General features: G+C 37.0%; 1 protein-coding gene across 3 annotated transcripts in view; it reads right to left on the bottom strand.

Annotated features, from left to right (window-relative positions):
* Positions 1 to 23,508, bottom strand: part of RGS7 (regulator of G protein signaling 7) — a 205,969-nt gene that overhangs the window by 34,623 nt on the left and 147,838 nt on the right. For all 3 annotated transcript variants that reach the window (XM_056486927.1, XM_056486926.1, XM_056486925.1), the window contains exons 6-9: positions 18,790 to 18,841; positions 6,844 to 6,908; positions 5,082 to 5,158; positions 4,860 to 4,941 (exon numbers count right to left, since the gene is read on the bottom strand). In XM_056486927.1, coding sequence (XP_056342902.1) covers positions 4,860 to 4,941; positions 5,082 to 5,158; positions 6,844 to 6,908; positions 18,790 to 18,841 — 276 coding nt within the window. The remainder of the gene's footprint in view (positions 1 to 4,859; positions 4,942 to 5,081; positions 5,159 to 6,843; positions 6,909 to 18,789; positions 18,842 to 23,508) is intronic.

Genomic DNA, 23,508 nt, shown 5'->3' with positions numbered 1-23,508 from the left:
CTACAAAGGTCTCAGTTAGGGATGGTTTAATAATATGTGCCTCAACTACATGCAAATATGAACCATAAACATTATAACAATTTTTTTTTTTTTTAAATTAAAGCATTGTACAAAGCTTTGTTTCATTACCAGAAGGGCAATTATCTGAGAATGACAATTCCTGGCTTGACTGCATTCCCTGTCTGCTGCAAAGGTAACTCCCTTGTAAGAATATGGTCAAACAGGTGCAAAAAAGATGTGAAAATTTTATGTATATATATCACTATAGAGAAGTTGGATGGAAAGATTCACATTTGCTTTCTGAAGATGTTTAAAAATTTTCTGAAAACATTATGAGAAAGCAGAGAGAAGTGTTCTCTGGCTAAACAAGTGACTGGCTCAGAAAAGTCTAGCACTGACTGTGAAATGCAGGCATGCACCATCTTATCCAAGCTAAATTCACTGTTTTGACAAGTCTCTGAGGCTGATCTTGAAGGACAGGATGAAATAATCATTAAAATAGAAAAGAACCCACTGCCTGACTCTCAATACCTGGTAATGTTACCTGCCAGGTCAGATGTCAAGGGTCATGTTCAGACCACATAAAATACAACTAAAAAAAAAAACCAGAGAAAATTAAATTAATGGCCATAGAGTCTAATAAAAAGAGAGAGAAGCAAAAGGTGTGGGATGTGTGATAAAGTTTAAAATATTTGAAGAACACTGTTTTCCTAGTTTGGTGCTATGAAACAATGGCAAAGAACAACCAAATCCAGAAATAATTCATATTTCTGACTTTTACAACAAACAGTGAAACATCAGAAATCCACCCTTGCTCATAATATTACTGCTTGTCTTTAGTAGACATACTCACCCCAGATAATTCACTGTCCTGTATTAATCACACAAATACTACTGCTGTTTTTCACAAAATCGTAGAATCATCTAGATTGGAAGAGACCTTGAAGGCCATCAAGCCTGACCCTCATCAATATTTTCTATAATTTTTTTTCCAAAGAACCAAAACAATCATCATAATCCAGAAAAGCAGTAACAGCAAAGGGAACAGAAATCCTGTGGATTGAGTTTACCCAAGTTATAAATGGCAGAATGAAAGAACTGGCTCACATTTTGACTCATGCTCATGCTTTATCAAATCACACTATGACTAAACCACAGCCAGTGTTTAAACTTTGGAGAGGGACACACGCCAATGCAGTTTTCTAGCACATTTGTTGCATATTTCCCATCTTTATCTTAAAAACAAGTGCACAGAAACCTAATAAATGTGACTGCAATACAACCAACACAGGCTGAAGGCAAAGAGAGGAACTGGAGAAAGTGAAATGGTTTTTAAAGTTTTTACATTACAAAGTATACAGATGACTTCCAAAAGAAAATTATACTTCCTCCATTATCTTCTGAATTAATCTGAATCTCAGCAAGTATCCAAAAGGCCTTTTTTATTGCATGACTGCATAACTCAGGAAGAAAAGTAAATAATTTGCAAGACATCAGTCCTCTTGCTTGTTACCTCATAGAGTTAATTTTACAGCAAGCCACAGCTGCTTTGCTCTGACTGTATTTAGCGTGGGTTTGAGACTGTTTTAGAGGATTTACTGCTTTTGTACCTGTTTGTCCCTTTTTAACAAGTGTAAGATTATGGGGTTTAAAAAGAGATAATTATTCAAAAAAGCCAAAACAAGTTCTCTTTCAAAGACTTTAATAGGGAGCATGACATTTCTTTTTGAACAAAAGCAGCTTCTCAATTTCTTTGTCCTGGAAGTAACTCACTTCCCCGTTTAGCTTGATTTGTTATTGTTTTTGACTAACACCTTTACCCTCCTAACCAATTTTTGCTTATTTCCACAGTCTGTTCAAAATCATGAAAATAATACACTTTCTAGGCAGGTGAAAATAAGAGAAAGATTTTAAAGATATTTTTACTCTGCCATTTAAAAGAGAAATGCATCACTATATGTGAATAATACTAATCTCAGACCTATGCCAGATACTGGCTCTACCTTAGAAATAACATCATGGACTTTATCCTAGGCCTGCTGCTCAGGATACAGCTATCCCTGACAAAAATTTTCATGGTTTTACTATGGCTGATATCTGAACTAGTAAAATTAAAACTTGTTTGGGAATGTCTTTGCAGACTGCAGTTATCTACAGCTGAAGCTCAGCCATACTCTTTCTAACTGCAAGCTAAGATCTTTCTACATAAAGCAGAAATTGGGATTTACAGAAATGACCAAGACTGTACTCCATATACCCTAAAATACATATAACAACCCCCACTCTCCCCCAAGCCCCCCAAAAAACCCAAAACATTCTCACAGGGAAACAGCAATTCAATAAACATTGAAATGGAAACTAAAGAGTGAGACAATAAAGCTTCTCTTTTAACTGTCTCTCAGAAGAAAAACTGAGGAATAGATGATTATTTGAATAAAACTTCCCAAATCCAACTTCTCTGGCTCATCTCCAAGCATCATCTCAGCCTGTAGACCTAGGAATAAATTACAGGCCAGCCAATCAAAACATAACAGCCATAACGACTTTCAAGAATTTGTCTGTGCCTCAGACTATGGCAAAAATCTTCTAGAACTTCTGTCATCACCTGCAGGGTTGCCTTTGACTTGGAATCTATGGAACAGTGTTTTTTGAGGCAAATCCTCTTTACTTGTCAAACCTTGGTACATTTCCTTTATTTTAGGCCTATGAGTCACAGTGATGTTTCTGATAGCTAATCACCCTCTTTTTCTGCATCACCATTTTCCTGGCTCCAGTGCCACACAGCTGTTCCCATGTCTCCCATTCCTGTAGTGCACTGCTGCACTGTCCTTTAGGAATGATGGCTTGCTTCCCTCATCTGCTCCTTCCATCAAATTAAAGTGGAAATGCAATGCAAAGTTAATATTCATAGTTTATATTCTACATGTAAACCTTCTGTATCAGTACTGTAGCTGGAGAGGTAACAAATATAGCAATAAAGCAACTAAGGACCAGGACACTTGTAAGAATACCCTGAAAAAATATTTATTTACTCACCTTCAACCAACCAACCAAAAATAATAAAACATTTGATCCTCAAAACTCATTTTCAGTAAAGAAAAAATTACATTGGGGTGGATTTTTATGTTGTCACTGTCCCTGGACTCTGAACTTTTATCAAAAGGTGAAACACTGTAAATAAAAATAAATATTATGCACAGATTCTCACCCAAACATTACCTTAAAAAAAACATTAATAAAATTTAGCTCTCCAGAGTTGCAGCAGCATTTCTGTAAGTTTTTGGGAGGCCTTTGGGGGGCTTGAAAATACATTACAAATTGTAATTAGCTCTAGCATAACCCTCCTCTTTTCAGTATGTGTTTTATCTTTTGCTCTTTTCCAAAGAAGCTTCTGGCTTTTAGTGTGATAATAAATTCATAATGGTGTTTTCAAAAATATTATTACAATGAGTCTTGAGAGGAGCAGTTTAGCCAAAGTATGAACCTCTCCATTCATCTATTTATATCTTCTAAAGCCAGCAGCCTACATTGCTGACTGTAAGCCAGTCTTTTGCCTCTGATAATTCCTAGGTATGTTTACAGCCAGATTAAAAACATCTGCTGGCCCAGGCAGATTTATCCACAGTTCAGCCAAAGCTCTTAATCAGGTTCAATTTCCTCTTGTCCTGGTCCCTTTTACTCTCTTGAAGCTTCAACAATTCATCTCTTCCAAACCTGAAAATAACATCCCATTCCCAGATTCAAAACCTTTAGATCCATTTCTGCAGCAAGTATAAAAGCTCTCTGCACTTCCATAGGTCTCAGGTCCACAGATACTTTGTGTTTATTCCCTACAGAGCATCAATCTACATCAGATGGATAATTGCTTTCTGTTCTTCTTCTTTGTCTTATGTCAGTGATTAGACAATAATGTCCCAGTCTTTTTGCATCTATTTCCCGTGGTTGGAATCTTTCACATCAAGTTATTTTCACTACCTGACATTCTAAATCCTATCTAAAAATCCATTTCTTCTACAACTGCTTCAGTTCCACAGTCACAAACAAGTTGACCATGTTCAAGTTTATTATTTTTTATTTAAACTTTCTCATTGAATTCTACTATTCCACACATGTCATCACTTAATTTTACTTCCCCCACTAAAAGTAGCTTTCCCCAGTGTCAGAGCAAAAGATATAGTTCATATATGATTTCATTGGTAATGATACCAAACTACATAAAGAGAAAAGCTTAATTCTGGGTAAGGGAAACCAATATTGCTGTGTAGTAAAGCAAAAAAATGTACAGTTTAATTGGAATTATTGCAACAATTGACATTCTTTTTCACAATTTTAGCACTCAAATATAGTTGAGAAACTTTATTTTTTAAAGTTTTGATTCAGATAGATTTTGACAAAGAACTCAGACAAATTTTGTTTAGACAGTGTGTGACTCCCACAGCTCAAAGCCTTTATGTACTTCAAAAATAGCTTGGAAACATAACTAGAATGAAGTTAAAAGGCTTAGCAAGCAAAAAAGCAGACTAAAAAAGAAAAATAGTCAGAGTTATTTAAGGGTATTTTTAGCCATGCTGATAATTTCTGTTGTGTGACTCATACACCAGGAAACCTTTGAGATGATAATAGTCAAAGACCGGTACCTTCTGATTCAAGAAACCAGGCACAACACATCTATTCACTAAAAATCATGAACTGGATGCACACACATCTGAAGCCTACAATATCAGATTCATATAAACGCTGTATCCTAAAAACAGGGAGGCAAGCCCAACCCCTCTCCCTAGTGCTCTCTTACTTGTCCCCAGGCGCCCCCAAGGCTCCGCAGCAGCTGCCATGCATCAGCAGCCGCGCCCAGCACTCACCACCGGCCGGTGCACATCCCAAAATGCTCGCTCCTGACTGTCAAGAATCTTCCTCTCTATCTTGTCTCTCTTCTTGTCAACCCTGCCAATGTCGGAGCATGTTTAAAAGAAACAGTGTTGAGGACAGTGATTTTAAACATAAAATGTATCCAACCACTTTCTCCCCCCCACCCTTCCAAAAAGCATGCAAAATGAAAACTGCTGGTCTCCAAAGGAACTTACTTTGCTTGTGCTTCAGCTTGCATAAAAATAAATTCCCATTTCCGAGCAAAAGCTCGCTGTAGCCTGGCCAAACTCTCCTGAAAATACATCACAATTTTAGTGGGTTAGGTTGCAATTTATTTACTCTTTAATAGCTTCTGCTTTATCTTTTCCTCCTCTCCTCACCTCCCCTTCACCAAGATGTAATACAAGTCATCATATTTCTGTCAATGTAAGTGGACCTTACCTATCTGATATAAAGTTTTTTTCTTGACACCCAATGAGATGGAATACTTTTGAATGCATCAACTATTTTAGTTTTGATTAAAAGGGTAGATGCATCCTTCAGCAGAACATGGGATTTCTGAAACATTTGTATACACTGCGTGCCATCTTAGCAATTTTGAAATAGTACAAAGAATCATCCTTGTTTTGAAAGTATGTAATAATGAAAGATAACAGCAGTTGTCTCCATACTGGATGATCCACATGAAAATTCCTCGTCAGTCATCTATGCAAATGGTTTCCACTGAACAGTGCTGGCTGCCATTTTTGGTGGTATAGCCAAACCTCCACAGCTATCCTCATTTTTAAAAATGCAGACTTATAGTTCTTCAGTACTGTAAAGGAAATGTATCTATCCTACAGCCTATTAATAACAACAGGAAGAAAATTTATAAAATCATTGCAAAATTCATTCTTCCATTGATGATGGAACATTTTCACTGTTTCCAACAGAGCCTTTTAAATCTCTTCCCAGCTTAAACAGCAGCAGCATGCAGTCTTCTTAACAAAAAAATGTGTTGCTTTTACTATATTTCTATGCATTGCAAATGTATCTCTGTGCCATACTCAGTGAAAATGAAGATTACAGAAAGAGAACAGCAGACTTTCTGGAGATCTTGTCAATACCAGAAAAGGCTCTCATAGATTGTACACTGAAGGGGAGTTTTCTAAGGCATCTGAGTATAAAATTATACACACCCCACAGTGCAGTTTGCTGAAAAACAAGCTTGTGCCAGAAGAAGCAGTACAGTGTGTCAGCATGGTGCTGTGGCTGGAATGCCTGGTGTGTTGAGGCCTGGCTGACTATCCTGCTATCAGGTCACAGCAGCACAGCTGGACAGCTTTCAGCACAGAGACAGGCTGTTTGTGAATTTTATGTCGACATGCTTATGAAAAATTCAGGAACTTTTTGGGGGTAGAGTTGGAATTCAAGACATCTCTCTCCTTATCAAATCTTCAGCTAATCCAACTCCCTCTTTTTCAGGCTTTTCCTGGCCCCAATTATCTCACCTTGCCCGAGGCACAGCACAACTTCCAGGGAGCAGGAATGCCTCCAGTCTGACCCTCTTTGCCTCTCATCTAGCTGATGGGAAAAGGCTCAAGTGTCAGCATCACTTATAAAGAATGAGATTTACATTTCTACATCTATCAAGGGCTTTTGGAAATGTTGTCAGGGATCCTTTGTTCAAACCATAAATGGTGTAGAGAACAACTGCTTCCAAAGAATCATGGTGTAGATGGGATTTGTGAAGTTATTTGTGATCCTGGCACTGAGTAAGATTAGAGCTATTCTGTAATCTCAACATTTGTCCAGTTAGCCTTCACTACCATCTCTCAAACACCATTTAAGACTACTGAGCAGTGTTGGACCCACAAGCTGGAAGAACTGGATAACTAATAGATTTTTCACACATAATGCCCAAAGTTCTCATGCTTAACATTATTTCACAGGCTCATTAGGCCCAGCAGAGAAATTTACTTTTTGCCAGGTACTTACAGCTTCATAGTCTGCTAGTTCTAGCCTTGCTTTGTTTTGCATTGTCCGCTTGCAGAGGTAAACAGCTGGAACAGAATAAAATAACACAGAATTTGCTACTATCTCACAAACACAGCAGATCAGTTTAAAGCTACCTTTTTTTGGTTTGATTTCTCCCTTTGTTCTAGAAAGCTTTAAATATGGGATCAATGCTAGCATATTGTAACTGAAATGGTGGATCAGATACAGAGGTTCATTAAATAATAATAAAATCTGCTTTATGCAACAGACATCATGTGCAAAATTCATGAGGTACTTGAGGTCAGGGTTTTTTAATGGCCAGGGAACCAGGACATTAAAGAAAAATGGCAAAGACATTTTTCAAACTGTGTGTGTATAAATCATAACACATAAGAATCTTAGCAGGAGCTGCTGCTGTATTAGTCAAATAGGTTTTTAAGAACATGAATACATGGTTGTTTGTTTTTTTCACTCTATATTTAGAAAACACAAACTTTCAGCCTAAGATTTTAGCTAAAAATAATTCCAGATAAAATTCATGTCTCATACAGATTAGTCTGCTATAACCAATACTTAAATGAGAAAATAATGTGAGACCAAAAAATGAAAAAAAAGTGCTATTTTTACATATGAGAAAAAAATATTCTTTTATTTATTTTCTAAGTCCAAAAAGCCTTCAGAAGACCCATCCTTCCTCCACTTCATTCAAAGCAGAATCTTTGGTAATAAAATGCCAGAATACACTTTCAATAGACTTTGTTTAGTAGCAAATCGTTTCCAAACAACTCTGAATATTTTACAGCTTCCCCCAGCAGTGAGACGACTGCAGCATAATTCTTAATTTTCCACTATTTACCCACTTCAGAGCACTGCTCATGTGAGATGGATGTATCTTTTGATCAGTATAGGTAATAAAACCCTAACTTATCTGTTGTCTCTACAGTCAGCAAACTGTAACTACAGGCAAACAGAGCCCATAGTTACTGGTTGTGCTTAGGAATGTTCCTGCTCCCTGACTGCCAGCTGGTCTACTACAGGAGCAAAGTTTTTCTGGGAAATAACTTCACGTAGGAACTTAACTCTTCCTAACTAGGAAGAAGGAGGTGCTCATTTTAGATACAGCTTTGAGTATTAAGGTAGTCAACCCAAATGTAATTTAACATTCCATGGAAATATTTATTCCTGACAAGACACCTGCAAATGCATGCAAGCCCACTCCACTGAATGTTCTTTCAGTTGAATTGATTACAAGCACTTCTACCTGCAATTAAAAAATGCTACTTGATGTAAAATGAAGCTATATTTTAATGCAATTTTTGTCTTTTCTTCCCCTCATCATTTTGTGTCTGTTATTTGGTCTATTTTCTTTCATAATATTTCACTTTCCACTCTCATAAGAAGCCATGGTCTCTTACTCTATTCCCTGCCCCCCATATACCCTCTGGTTCAAAAGCAGCTTCTGTGTCTACAAAACCTACAAAGACATATACATATCCACACCACACAGATATTTTCTATAGCTTTCATGCATTGTGGCATTTTTATACACTTACACTAATGCACTGTGTAATGCATGCTGAAATGTAACAAAAAGGTGAGGGGATGAATTTTGGACCTTTTGTACCTATGCTGCATTCAAGTCAGTACTTGAATGTACACTAGTAAGAGATACTTGAGGAGAGAGATGGTCTTTGTCCTTTAGCTTCTTTTACACTGAAGTATTTTCCTCTTTTCCTTCAAAATTGGTTAATTCATTGAACAAGAAAAAAAAAATCCTAAACTCCATGTAAATATTAGCAATAAAAATATACACCTTATATAAGTGTGTAGACAGTTCTGAGAATTCCAGGGGTCAAAATTTGTCTACCAATTTAATCCCACCTGAACAGAAACAAAAAAAGCTCCCTGTTCCTACACTCTATCAAGACTTTTAAACCACATTCTTATAGCCCCAGTACAGGCATTTTTAGTTAGTTTAGCTCTTCCTTGAGTCCCATTGTGGGCAAATTTTGGGATTATATTTCCTACTGCCTCCTACAAAAATTCTTGTTTCAGAGGTAGCTGACTGTCAGAAGAGATTTCATCAAAAAGTATATTCAGATAAGAGATTTCAACTGGAGAAACGACCACCAGGTTACCAGGAGATGAATTAGCTTGACACATTATTAATTTAATACTGTGTCTACACTGTGTAATGCTACTGTGGTTATTTTCCCTGCAGGGTTCTTTTAATGACTCTCTTTGCTTCCAATCCATAGTAAAGAGTCCATATAAAGATGTTTGGTTTTCATTATGAGCACAACTTGGCCAAGATCCAAACAATCATATTAATTCCTCAGACCCTTTTTTTAAAACTGAAATATCCAGATCCCCTCCCCTTCAGAGGAGACTAATGGTTATAACACATGTGGCTTGGATTCCTTATGTCAGAAATGTTTCTATGTGCCACTGTGAATAAGGTAGAATAGTCCAAGGAAGAAGTGCTATTGTGGGAAGAACAGCATATTCGCTAGTGTAGAAGCAAACAGTGCTGGAGGACATTCCTACTCTGGCTCAATTTACTGCTATTGCTATGTGCTAACAATTGCATCCTTATAAAAGTGCACGTTTGAGCCTCTATTAAAGAGCTAACTGTACCGCCACGAAAAGCTGGCAGCCGCTCAGGAATTGTGTTCACCAGTTCTTACTCTCTCTATTATTTGGCTTATCTGCAAAAAATTCAGTAGCACATTGGAAAGCAAGAATGTGAAAATCACCCTCATTTTCAGCCAGATCACTTGAAGATACAGAGTAACGAGGTTTTGTTTTCTGACTTTTAGAACAATGAGATTTGAAATATGGATATTCCCACCTTTCACAGACACCACTCCTCTTTTGCACCAAATCACACATGAAGTAACTCTACTTGTCCAGTAGCCAGGCTTTGAAGATGTCAATCAATTTCCCTCTCAAACAGAATGAGGTTCTCCCAGAATTTCAGTGAATTACAGTGTCTGCTTTTCCCATCCCATGTGTTGACAGTGTTTTTACAGCTTCACAAGAAGCCTGCAGAAGGATCTCCAACTAAAGCTCTCTGTTTCTGTGCATAGTTCCCAATTTATCTGTCCCACAAAGGTCCTGGTCAGACCCTCAGAACACCAAGGAGCTGTAATTCCACTGAGGAGCCAATCTAGGGGCTCCACTGAGGGCTGTGCCCGGGAATTGTGCTCAGTCCTAGCTACTCCCCCTGGCACAGGCTTGTGCTGTAGATACATCTCTAACCAGCCCTGTATCCCACCCATGCTGCTACCCTGCTCCTGCCTGCACTGTTGCCAACCTCAGCTCTTGCCAACCTTCCCTTGCCACCCTGACAAGGGTGCTGAAAATGCTCACCATGGGGATGAATGATATGCAAGGAACAGGGTCTGATTAATAACCTCAATTTGCTAAATATGGACTGCCTTTTACACTCTTATTTTTAGAGCCAGTGTATTCTGATGGATTTTGCAATCAACATAATTGCCTCTACTAAAGTGAATTATATATTAGATGCTATAGCTTGTGCTTTAGAAGTGACTGATTACCATGAGAGAACAGATTCACCAATAATTTTAAAGGCCATATTAATTTGTAACATTTCATAATGAAAGATGGTCAGTGATGTTTATAAATGGGTATTTGAACAACAAACCAGTATAGAAACACATTTCAGTAGCTGTGCAGTAAATACAGTCTACTAGCTCTTGAAAATTCTGTTCAGGCATTCACAAAATTTGGGCAATCTGAGAGTTTCAAGTGAGACTACAAAGCCAGAGTTGCATGAAGAGGATGCCTGTATTTTCCCTCTTGTAAATTTTTAAGCCCAAAAAAAATCATTTTCATGGTTAGCTATGTGTTTCCTATTCTTGACTGTCTACTTGCACTTGAAAGCTCCTAAGAAACCTCTATAGATTTTTCTTTAGGTAAGATCATAGAGATTATGACAGGTTTCATTCTAGACTCAAGAAACTGGACTGAGTACACATTTTATATTCACATTTACTCAAAAAAAAACCCTTGAAAAACCAAACCCAGAACTTTTGCCCAAAATCCACACTGGGAAGTTTTATCTTGTTGCTAAACAGGGGCTAAATCTTCCCTTTTGCCACAGTGGAGCAATGGCCACAGCTAAATTCAGTGGAAGTTGAAGGGTGCCTCTGAAGATCACAGACTATGGCACCTACACACAAACTCCTTCCACAATTGTGCTGGTGTCAGTGGTGTCACAGCTCGATTCACCCCAGATAGTGAGCCTGCTTCCAGTGAACACACTTTATCTCCACTGAGGCCAGCTTAAATTTATGTACTCCCTGAGCCAAAACCCTGTTTCCAGCATCAGTGTGGATAAGCCAGCCTGTATCTAAAGAGCAAAGAAAATAGCAAGTACTGTAAGGTCTAAGGGTTTCAAAGTGCCCTACAGGCAGATAGTTCTCCCTCTATATGCAAGTGCTTGAGTCAGATGGAGAATTACAGGACAATCAGCACAAAACATTACTGCAGGATGTAAAGCATTAATGTTGGGAATTCTAGGGCTATTTCATACCATCTTTAGGTCACCTCAGCTCTCAGTCAATAGAAAAAAAATTGCCCTTAGCAACAGCTATTGAGTTTCACTTAGTCTTTAAAATGGGTCACCACAGAGCCCAGTGTATCTATAAAAGAGCCACACCCTTAAGTAAATGCTAATAACATTAAGTTAGGAGGAAGATCATGATCAGGTTTAGGTATGTTAAACTGCCAAATTGTCAAAACCTCAACTTATGAAGCACTTCTCCCCTTCTCTTTGATCCTTTTCTTTCCTGTAACACTTCAGGAAAGAAATTGAATTATAGATTTACACGGGTAGAGGACTTCCTTACATAAACAAAGGGCAAGAAAGAAACCATATTTCAAACTACCAAAGAGATCAAGAATTAGAAAAAAGGCAAATTTCTCTTCAACATACAGAAGTCCCCAGATGATAGTGGCCTTGGAAAATCCTGCAGGGTGACGAAACGGGGATGGGAGAAAGGTCACCCAAACTACATGAACTACAGGATCAGATGAAGACTATCCAGTTGGCAAATACAATTTAAAATTACAACCATTGAATCTTTTAATATTTCTTGATATTATCACAATGCTTTCAATTTGCCCTTATGGTTACATTTTCAGAGTCAGAAAACCAATAGCTCCAGGGACAAGAGGGCAGGAAAAGGCACGCAAGTGGAGCATGTCAGAGTGCCAGCTTTGCTGCCTCCACACCCTTCTAACCTGGACCACCCACGGTGATGGGGAGCCCAGCACCAAGACTCCATTGGGGTCAGCGTTGAGATAGCCCCAGAGCCCACAGCTCCAGGGACACTGGTGCTGGGGAAGGCATGCCAAGTGCTCACAGCAGCACACCAGCGTTGCTTCTTCCACACCTTTCTAATCTGGGGCACCCTGGTGCTGGGATGAGGGGAACTCATATGGGGTGGGGCTTTGCAGCCTAGAAAACAGAAGACTTGGGGAGGATGTTATTGCAGTCTACAGCTTAATGGTCAGGGGAAGAGGACGGGCAGCCACTGATGCCCTCTCTGTAGTGACCAGTGACAAGGCCTGAAGTTGTGTTCAGGGAGGTTTAGGTTGGATATCAGGAATGGGTTAATCACCCACAGGGTGTTTGAGCACTGGAACAGCTCCCCAGGGAAGAGGTGACAGCACCAGCCTGGCAGAGTTCAAGCAGCCTTTGAACAATGCTCTCAGACACATGGTGTGATTCTTGGAGTGTCCTGTGTGCAGGGCCAGGAGCTGGACCTCAATGATCCCTGTGATTGCCTTCCAGCTCATGTATTCTATGAAACCTTTTTAGTTTACTCAACACAGCAACTTGAAAAAAATTCAGGAAATTCCAAGTTATATTTATGAATATTGCAATTCTGATAAGAAATTTTATTTTTATTTATAGGGGACCTAGATGCAGATTATCAATGCTTTTAAAACAGTAGTGCAGAAACTTGTACTTGGATCAGTTCCCCTTTCTTATGTGTGCATACACATGCATTGGCCAAACACATTTGCCAGGCTCCTCATATTATGGGAATAAGTTACATTTTTATGGAAAGAATAATTCAGGTAAGCACAAAACTCTGAAGTGGTGAGATGACTGGAAAGCATTATCAGGAAATGACTCCTGCTTACAGAACCCTCATTGAAGTGATTTGTCAATGTCAGAATTAGCAAGGATCAGAGCAAAATTCAGGCCATGCTTGTTGAAGTGAGACTTTCCTCATTGATGACAGAGATAGCTTCTAATGAGTGGATAATGTATCTCTGCAGAGAAATATAATGGTATATGAAATTCTGAGTGGGAAAGAATACTGTAGGTCATCTCTTCCACCTATCTGCTAATATAAGTGTCTTTCCTAAAACTCATTTGATTTGGTTCTACCCAGATCAAATTGTATGCATACCAAACACTGACACCAGTCACATTTTTTCTTGAGAGACTGTTATTCTTCTTATATTGTACTCCTCATTTAGTCCTGTCACCAAAATCTTAGTCAGTATATTCTGTATATGTAGCTTCCTAAAGGCAAGTCATTCACTTAAGGAGTCACAACCCAGTCTTGGAAACACAGAGTTCTGGCAGGAAAACTCTGTTTCTTACTACACCTAGAAATCCAGAAAATTATGAAAAGCAGGTCCTTAACAGAGGGATCTGTACTAAAGACTTAAAATAATTGCTTGCAGAAGTCATTGCTGACATATTCTGATATTAGCTGTTGAAAAAATGTGCACTGAGAACCAAGATTTGAGATCATAGAATGGCGGAGCTCTCCAGAAACTATTCACACATTCTTTGTAAATTCTCAAGGAATATGACAATTTGTATCAAAAGTGCTTCCCTGCAACCAGTTTTGCCACAAGCTGTTGACTCATAGTTATGGGTTGATTTCCAGAGATGCTGAGAGTGTTCCAGCAGAGTTCAGGTAAGCAACAGGGATCAGTATTTCTCAAATACAAATTTCTTACTAATAAGCTGTTGCCAAGTAAATCCTTCCTGTGCATTTGGGCAAAGAAAATATATAATGCATTCTCCACACAGCTCTCCTTCCAAACAGTCACTCTATGGTAAAGGGTATAGAAAGACAAATGAGAGAGAAAATTCCAGGACTACTCAAATTTTCATAGAGGAATTTGAAGCTAAGCGTGTAAAATACGTAGGCAAGAGACTCTGAAGAGAAAATTATATGGAAATTTTCAACATGAGAAAAACATGACATGACTGCAGTTACTTTTTGTGCACTATGTACTTTTTAGCATTACTGCTGGTTTGGGACAAAATAGGAAATAACCCAGGGGAAATTGTTCATGCTCACAACAGAGCAGCAGAGACAGAACATGGAGAGGCCTCTGTCGGTTTACCTTTGAGCAATAAGAAAGCATCATTAGGAAGAAAGTATTGTTCAGACTTGTTAGCTGATTATCAAGTAAATTTAATAAAGAAATACTTGTACTTTCTTAAAAATGCTTGAGAACAGCAATGAAACAGCTTTGACACGGCCAAAGTAAATGGCTACCTCATTTTACTGTACCACAGGATAGATAACAAAGTGATGGCTGTCTAAAGAACTGCAGCATTTATCCAGACAAGCATCGTGCACTTTAAAGGGAGCAATTAATTAAGACTTACCCTAGCCCCCATGATTGCTCTAATTCCCTAGGAGATTGCCTTTGCAATACATGACTTTACCTGGAAGGCTACTGAAAATATGTTACATTTTCAAAACTTGTCCATCTTCACAGCAACAGAATTTAAGAATTTGCTTAGAATATAGAGAAAAATAGTCTCATTTAGCATAATTTAATGATCATATGGTCAAGTGCTCTTCAACACATGTTGATTATCAGTTATTTGCTGTGTTTTCCATAACTCACCAACATTCTGCAGTCGTCCTCCATTTTTAACTCATTTGAAAGAAATGCACACCATAAAAATGACAATGCTCAAACAACATCCCGTTGCAACTATATAGACACAGTTGATTTTTTGTTTTCTAGTGTGTCCAAACCTCCTTAAGACTGCAAGGGATGACTGTGACACATTCTAAATTTTATTCTTTCTCTCCTTTGAGTAGATTTTTTTTTTAATATACATTTAACTGTAAGAAAAAGTCTGATATGTCATAGATACTTTTGAATCTAGCTATCAGCAAAAGCTTACTAGAGAAAATGAGTAAAAAATTAATAATTCTTCCTATTTTATGTCTGAAATTATTAAAAGCCTCTTAAATTTAAAAAATATGGTAAATTAAGTCTAAAAAAAAAAAGGCAAATAATTGTATTTCGTTGTGAATGGAATTTTTCCCTAACATTTCATATTTTTTACTTATTCAAAAAAGAGGACATTAATGGACTAAATGCCTCAAATTTGCAACAGCTGTGAGTCACTAAACCTCCAAGAGAACTTGACAGGTTCCATTAGAATTGATACCTAATGCACATGGAATAACAATTTCATACATGGCATTATATTTCCCCTTCTGGGATGCAATTGTCTTAACTAGCCTCCCTATATAACTACTTCCTAATGATACGACCTGTTTATAATATGCCAGGAAAAAACATTCCATCAGTTACAAAATTATATCTGTAAGAAAAGAGAAGATAATTGCAAGCAGGTCACATGCTCAGCCACTAGCTGTGCTCATTTCAGGAGCCAGTTTTTCTGAATTGAGATCCAATTCTATTTGTCACAAAACCTAATCATAATTCAGGAACGTGACTTAACTCACAGGAAAAAGCAAAGTTATTTGAACTACACTGGCCTTAATAATAGTAGTTGTTATCATTGCTACTTATTTTCACTAACATAATCACACTAAAACCAATAGGATTCTACAAAGGACAACCTGTCCTGCCTGGGTGGACTCCAAGACATATGGCACTAAAATGGGACTTCAACAGATGGAACTTAAGGACCTGCCTTTGTAAAAATTATTTGTAATTTGAGGAATCGCTCCCCACAACACTTGAAGCATGATTTTCAAGAAAAGGAAGGAGATTTTCAGCAATTTATGAAAATTAGAAGTTTCTCAGTAACCTCAGAATTATCATAGTTGATATTTTGGAAATTACAATCAAAAGGCTATTTTCCATTTTGACATAAATTAAATTAATCCAAGCCCTCTTTTTGCTACCACAATGCAGCAGTGCACTACACCTTTATTATACAAATGTGTCTGTGGTTTTTTGACGTATTGGAAGATTCTGTTTATATGTTTTTTTCAGTTATACTTTCTACAGAAGGGTATTTTTTAAGAGAAATATTTGATATTAAAAGCTCATATAGATCAGATTGTATGTTAGAGAAGATATTAGCATGTTACACAAATATAAAGATTATTTGTTTCTCAGTTAGTTCTGGTAATAAACTAACACACAGTATCTCAATCTCATTTAATTTCTTGTTTAAGATAAATTATTTTCCTGTCAGTGTGCTACATTCTGGACAGTAGCCCAGTTATGGATGAGTAAAGATGAATGGTTAGGATTAATTTTTAAATTAAAATAAAATTCTAGAGCATTTCCAATGGCTTGTAAAATTAGGTTAATGGAAAAGAAAGTGATTTGCCTTGTTAGGAACTTTGATCAAGGAACATTCCAGAGAGAGTTTACTTTTTGCTGGTCTTGAGAGACTTCTAATGCCTGTCACAGTCATTAATTTTAGAGGGCACAGTTTCAAGCTTTTTCAAGACAAATCCATGAAATTGGTAGCACTACACAGCACCATAATGCATGATAACTATGAAATGCATTTGCATATCTGTAATAACACAAGTTCTATGTACTCTATTTTCCAGGAAGTAACAATTACCGTGAAAAACTGCAGAACCTATTTGGTGTATATTTGAGGTGATATTTAGCCTTTAATATTTTCAAAATGTTTCAAGCCTGTTTTTTATTTATTTTGGTTCCTTAAATATTTGGATTAAATATTTTGATTTTCTTGTATTGCTCTGATCACCATTTTTTGAAAGGGAAATGCTAATTTCTGGGATTCAGCTGATGCTAACCTAATAAGAATGGTATTGAAAAGGTGCCTTGAAAGTTTATTTTCCTGCAAATGCTCTAGCATTATCCAGTTCTGGTGACACACAATCCCCTTTGGTAGATCCAGCACAATGCTCTGTTATACAGGGAAGCTGTGGGTCTGTTTTGTACAGGATTGCACTTTTGGCTCATGACATGGGAGGAGCAATGAGATAGCAGGATTGGAGGGTTTGCTTCCCCTTCCTTCCCCCCTCTGCAACCAAAGAGCTTAACTCAGCAACTGAAATATATTTAAATCTCAAAAGCTCTCAAATAACTGCATTTACTGTTCAGCAGAAGCACCTCCCTGCACGATGAAGACACTGATTCCAGGTTTAATTCTGTATTCCTAGCACGCTAGCCTGGACACATTATACAAGGTTCCTGTTTACTGACTAAGTTTTATAATTCATTGACCAATCCACTGATCAACACTGACAGGAAAATTAGTATCTCCCACTTTAGACTAAAGGATATTAATAGAAACTTTCTCAGCCTGATCTCAAATTCAGACAGGTTAAGCATATTATTATTTATGAAAACCACCCCAGTAATGTGATGCACATTACAGCTGAACAACTCAATGTCTCTTAAACCAAAGTTAATTAGTTGCTGATCTTTAAGATATTAGGGGACTATTTTATTACTGAAGTAATAAATGATAAATCAATCATTTTTCCTTCAGTGACTAATTTCCTCATACAGAGTGGCTAAACATACACATATGGTAAGAATCCCTCCTCCTTGGGAGTTTTCAATAACTATTTACTGGACATCTTTGAATATCAGTAAAAAATTGAACATTTTTCTACTCCTATAGGATGAAAAAACTGTCACGTTTTTAAACTGTACCTTGGAGACACTCAGCTCTGCTGAGAGTCTCAGCTTAAAATTACTTTATTTGGCAATGTATTTGAAATTAAACTGTGTCTGCTCCAAAAAGGAAGGAAGCATTTATTGGAACTATCCATCCCCAAAGTCTTCAACTCCCAAGGGCATAGAATTTAAATTACAAGTGAACATTTACCTACATTTCTGAAAAACTGTAAAAAGAGACATTCATAGTTTGAAGTTCTGAAAACATAACTTATCATGTACCTGCTCAGTTACCTAAATAAGTGACCTGGTCTTCAAATGAGCTCAGTACTTACAGTTTGGATTAAAATGAAAAGGAGGCTACTCATAGATCCACTTTTTTTTTAAAAGTAGGTCACTATTTGATGTACTGAGGAACCTAATTTTGCTATAATTTTTAATAATATTTTTTCCTGATACACTGCTACCTATTATCTTCAGATTTTGCTCTCTAAGCACACATCAGTAATTGCAGTATATAATTTATTAATAAACCCCCAACACACAGGCAAATAAACAATAAACTGTATTTTCTAATATAGTTCATATTAGAATTATATTAGTTTTCATAAGAAGTAATTTTCTACATGATGCATATTAGAAATAAGAGTTCTAAACTAGGTACATATTTGGGTCTCAATCTGATAATAACCACTGCACAACCATCAGTAAAATCTCCTCTGCTTGACTGAGATTCTCTCACTGTAAATAATTACACTTGCTGGCACAAGCAGAGGATATAAATGGTAGGTTTTGATGACTCTTTAATTTTGGGATTTGCATTTTTTTCTATTTTCCTCAGATCCACTCTAAAATATTACTTTGATAAGCTTCTGATAAACTTTGAAAAAGGCAGCAACACATTTCATTTCAATATCAGCAGCTCTTGCATAGGAATTACATGGCATATAATTATGTTTTCAACAATGGGATGGTGAAACAAGACAGATTGCAATGGTGCATTCATTTATATAATGCATAATTTCCAAAAGAAATAGGAAATACTTCTACACTGACCATAGTCTGTGTTTTCCGGCTCCCAACAATTTGATGGCCAAAAATAGGGTGTCTATAGACAAAACAAAGAAGTAGGAAACTCAAGTTAGACAATGCAACCATTATACAGTCCTAGGATTGTTACTGGTTTTCAGAATTTTTATTCTTGGTAGATCTATTACACTGTTAACTTCAAATTTTTGAAATAGGCATCAAAACAGAAAATTACATTTGCATACCTGTTTATCACAGTAGTGTCAGAACAGAATTGAAAAAGAAAATAAAGTGGGTTTTTTGTTCTCAAAGTTAAGGGAACAAAACCTGCAAGGCTAGGTAATGGGGTTGTCTTTTAAATCTTCCCTAGAAATACATCTCTCACATGTCCTGTAGAATCAGGTTTAGAGGTATAAAGACAGAAGACACTTTGAAGTTCATTCAGTTTTTGATTTTTGAAAGTTTTCATTCACAGATAAATATTCAATTCTATTTCCTAGGTGTTATTTGTTTAAAAAATGCCACTAAAAATATCCTGTTTTCACAAAGACATCAAAGTCTATTTTTTAATAATTGTTTACCAGTTGTGATTTAAAATGTGATTTTTTTTTTAAGGGAAACACAATAAAGTACCAAAAACTACTTCAACACCATACTTATTAAGACTGTGCTACATGTATTGTTAAAAGAATTTACTTCTAACAAATGGAGAATATAAGACTATATAGACATTTTTCATTCAAATTACTTCATTTTTAAAATAGCAACTTTTGGTTAAAATGGATATTATTATAGCACTTTTTACAGAGCACATAATCCCCATACAGGCCATTCACTTAAGAGTTGGACTCCATGATCCCTGTGGGTCCTTTCCAAATCAGGATATTCTGTGACTGAATGACTGATCTATATATAAACACATACACAGAGATACAAAGAATTAATAATATTTGAGCAGTTGAATGGAACTCATTAAATGTGTGAAGTGGTTTGAGTGGTATTTCAAAACACAGGTGGTTCTTCAGGAAAACCTTCTGCTTTACTCTCTATTTCTTACTGTTTTCTCAAAAATCTCCCAGCTGCAAAAATGGAAACCTCTTTGCTGCCCACTTCCCTTCAAAATTGCTTTAATGTTAATCTGGAAACCAGAAGGGCTGAAGGGTGACACATTCACACCAATTTTCAAATTAAATATATATTGCGAAAAACCTCTTGATTTTGTAACATTGACAAATCAAATTTAATAGAAGCAATTTAGAACTTGGTATTTATCAAGCAACAGCAAGGAGATAAAGGATAAAAAAGGAACTATCACAAGCTAACTTCAAAGGCTAAGATGTATTTCTTGCAAGCTGTTTTATATTTTTTAAGGGAGCAACAATAAGTAATTCTCCAATCAACCATTCTTTCACAGTGCCACTGAAATCAAAGTGACCAGTAGAAGCACATACAAGCACAAACAGAAAGAAGATGAACCTCTAAAGAATGAATTGCAGTACTCGGCACATTTTGGAGAAGCAATTATAAAATGCACTAGTGTGATTCATATAAAGCAAAAAGTCACCCTCACTGAAATATACAGCTTACAAACTCAGGATGTGAGAACTGTCCTTCCTTACAGGCACAAAATGTATATCCAGAGAGGCCCAAGAAGAAAAAGCACAGCTACCTAATTTCTCTGCTAAAAGGATGGTTAACCTCTGTTTACAGGTTCAAGCTGAGCTGCTGAAAAAAGTATGTAGTGAGGGTTACTAAATACATAGAAACCATATCTGCTCAAGCAGCACTCCTGCTGCTTCTAGATGTGGGCATACTTGCTGCATAGTCCTTGTGCATATTAAGGATTTTTCTTGACAATTGCATATCTTCCCATCCCACCTGAGATTAAAAACAAATTCCATCTTCTGACTTAGAGAAAAAACACAAACTTTGCTTTCAGCATTCATTTCACAACAGGCTATGAACAAATACTATATATTCACAACTATGTTAGAGATGTTAGACGAAGACTCTGTTGTTTCATACATAAATGAAAAGCTTTGTGTGGCCAGAGTACTGTTTTCAGTATTTAGTTGAAATAATCCATTTAACTTTTATTGAAACTTGCACTTTGATCTGAAGGCAGTGTGGGCACTAAACACAATATGGGAAAGGGGACATGATCTTCAGTGTTGTGAAATGTTGTCACTTTAGCTCACTAGGAGGCAGAGATGACCAAGGCTTTTCTGAAGGATAAAAAGGTGCAACTTAAATGTGGAGAAGAGATTGAGGAAAAAGCCAAAAATAATGCACTGGATACTAAGGATGAGTGTAAGCCTCCTTGTGCCAGGGAGATAAAAGCAGAAAAGTTAAAACAGAACATGAGTTTTAATTAGCAAAGCACATGATGAGCCATATTAAAAGATGTGTGATAGGGTAAGCCAAAAAGAAATCCCAGTTAAAGGCAGACATTACAATATGAGAAAAGGCTTCAAATAACAGCTAGTACAGATAAGTACAGAAGATTATTAATGCCTTCCTTGTGTGAGTCTGCAGAAGGAGGGAGGCAGTGGGCAGATAAAGAATGACAGAGGCAGGAGGTCTCCTTGCTGGTGCTCTGAGCTGGGCAGGCACAGCTGTCTCTGAGCTGCAAGCCCTGCCCTGCCCTGCCCGGTGCATTTAATGGGACTGAGAACAGCTGATCCGCTCCGGCACCGCAGCGTGGCCACAGCTGGCCTCCAGCCAGCCGGCTCCCAGAGGAACAAAGTCCAGTTCTGCCTGCAGTCAGCTCTGTGAACATGCCCAGAATTAATTTGGACATGGAGATAAGGCTACAGGGCAAAGCACAGGGCAAAAAAAATTCAGGGAGGGAAATGTTTTTATGAGGTCAGACAGTTCAGGTTAGAAGGCTGATGAAATTCAGCCCAGAAAGCTTATGGATTTCTTGTGCTTTCACATAGCAAACTGTGTTTATTTCCAAAAAAGCAAAAAAAGCCTTACCAAGCTAAAGAATGACTCCTTGTTCTTCATGGACTGTGAGTTATCTGTATGTGTAAATATGATTAAACTCTTTTCTGGTATTTCTCCTCTATCTCCCATACTCTATAACAATGACTATCTAATTGGTGAGAGTAATCAAAAGTACTGAATCACCTGCATGATGTTTAAAGGGGTGCAAGTTACCTGAAGGGTAATTTATACATGGAAAAAATATTCATTTAAGTAATCTTTAAAACATGGGTAGTTATTTTTTTTAAAAAAAATGCAAAACCAGAGGACCTTCAGAAGAGTACAGCAAAAAGAAGTAGTATATTTTCAGAAAAAGTTAAAAGCTTAAATTTTCTCTTTTATGATGTTTCTATATCTACTCTCTAGGTTGAACAGTCATAATACACTACGTTTCCAATCTTTGAAAGCTAAAGGTTACTAATATTTGGATTTTCAAAAACACATTAGGTCACTGACAGTGTAAAACCCCTACTAGTGAAGAAATAAACATTAGATGCTATGTATTTTGACCAAGGCAAAGTTCTACATTACTTTCTCACCAGCAAGTAAAGACTTCAGGTATCACTCTAAGGTATGTGCTCAAATGCAGCTACACCTGCTGATAAAGTTGTATTCGAAGAGTAGATATCTATTATTCACTTTCAAAGCAGGAAATTGCATTGATGTGTGCAGAGATAAGGAAAACTCTACTAAAAACAGGCAAAAATTAGGGATAATGGACAGATAAAAATTTAAATAGAAAGAAAGTCCAAAATATCAAGAAAAAAAAATCTTTGAAAACCCTAGACACTAAAATAAAGCGTGATATAAAAGTCAATTTCTGATTAATGGACTTTTGCAATGCTGTGATTTTATGGACAAAAAGAACCAGCAATAAACATGCATGTAGTTAAAGTGACTAATGTTTTTCCAAAGGAATATTCCATATTTTCTTGTGTAATTGCTTGGTTTTAATTGTCATAAAATTCTAGTCTTAATCTGAAGTTTACCTTGTTCCTAATTACAGGCATCAAACAGTTTAATCACATAACACGTGACTATAATGTGTGTGCTGAGTTTACATTTCCATTTGTTTCAAAAGTCTCCACACAATTTCACTCTCCAGCTATTTAACAATCTCTGAGAAGAATTTGGTGGAGAGGTTATCCATGAAGACTACAGGAGAAAGATTTGCCTTGTTCAACACAGAAGGATTAGAAAATAAGAAGAGTCTGATAAGAAGATCCCAGGTCTAATGGAATGAGGTCAGGAATGAGAATAGGATGCATGAGCAAAGGAGAAATATGCCTGTTCTCATCTGATGTATTAAAAATATCCCACAGCTATGCAGGGAGGCTCTGCTCACATAAATTACCTTCTAAATAGCTGGACTATGCAAACAAAGCTTGGTTCAACTGTTTGTTGCAAATCACATACCAAATAGGCTGTAGAATTATAGCATGCCTTGCACTGTCATATAATCCTATAGCACAAATATTACACAATCTCTGGGCCTGTCTTCATGATCTAGAAGCTCATAAGTGAAGATTTCACCCAGGAGAGCTATGGATGTGGTATAACATGTACCACAACACCACCAGCTCCAAACAGAAGATTATGAAGTACTGATGTGGTTTGGTTATTTTTCATGAGTGTAGAAAACCCGAAGGAGTTATCATACTTAAGAATTTTACTTTTCCTCAGAAGGAAATATGAAGCAGTTCATCATGAAGAAGTATTGAAGAGGGAACGTTTGTCATTTTGCCATGACATCCCACT

This window comes from Oenanthe melanoleuca, chromosome 3 (assembly GCF_029582105.1).
Source record: "Oenanthe melanoleuca isolate GR-GAL-2019-014 chromosome 3, OMel1.0, whole genome shotgun sequence".
NCBI classification, from domain to species: Eukaryota; Metazoa; Chordata; class Aves; order Passeriformes; family Muscicapidae; genus Oenanthe; species Oenanthe melanoleuca.
The sequence above is the reverse complement of the archived record's forward strand: the minus strand, read 5'-3'. Positions and strand labels throughout refer to the sequence as shown.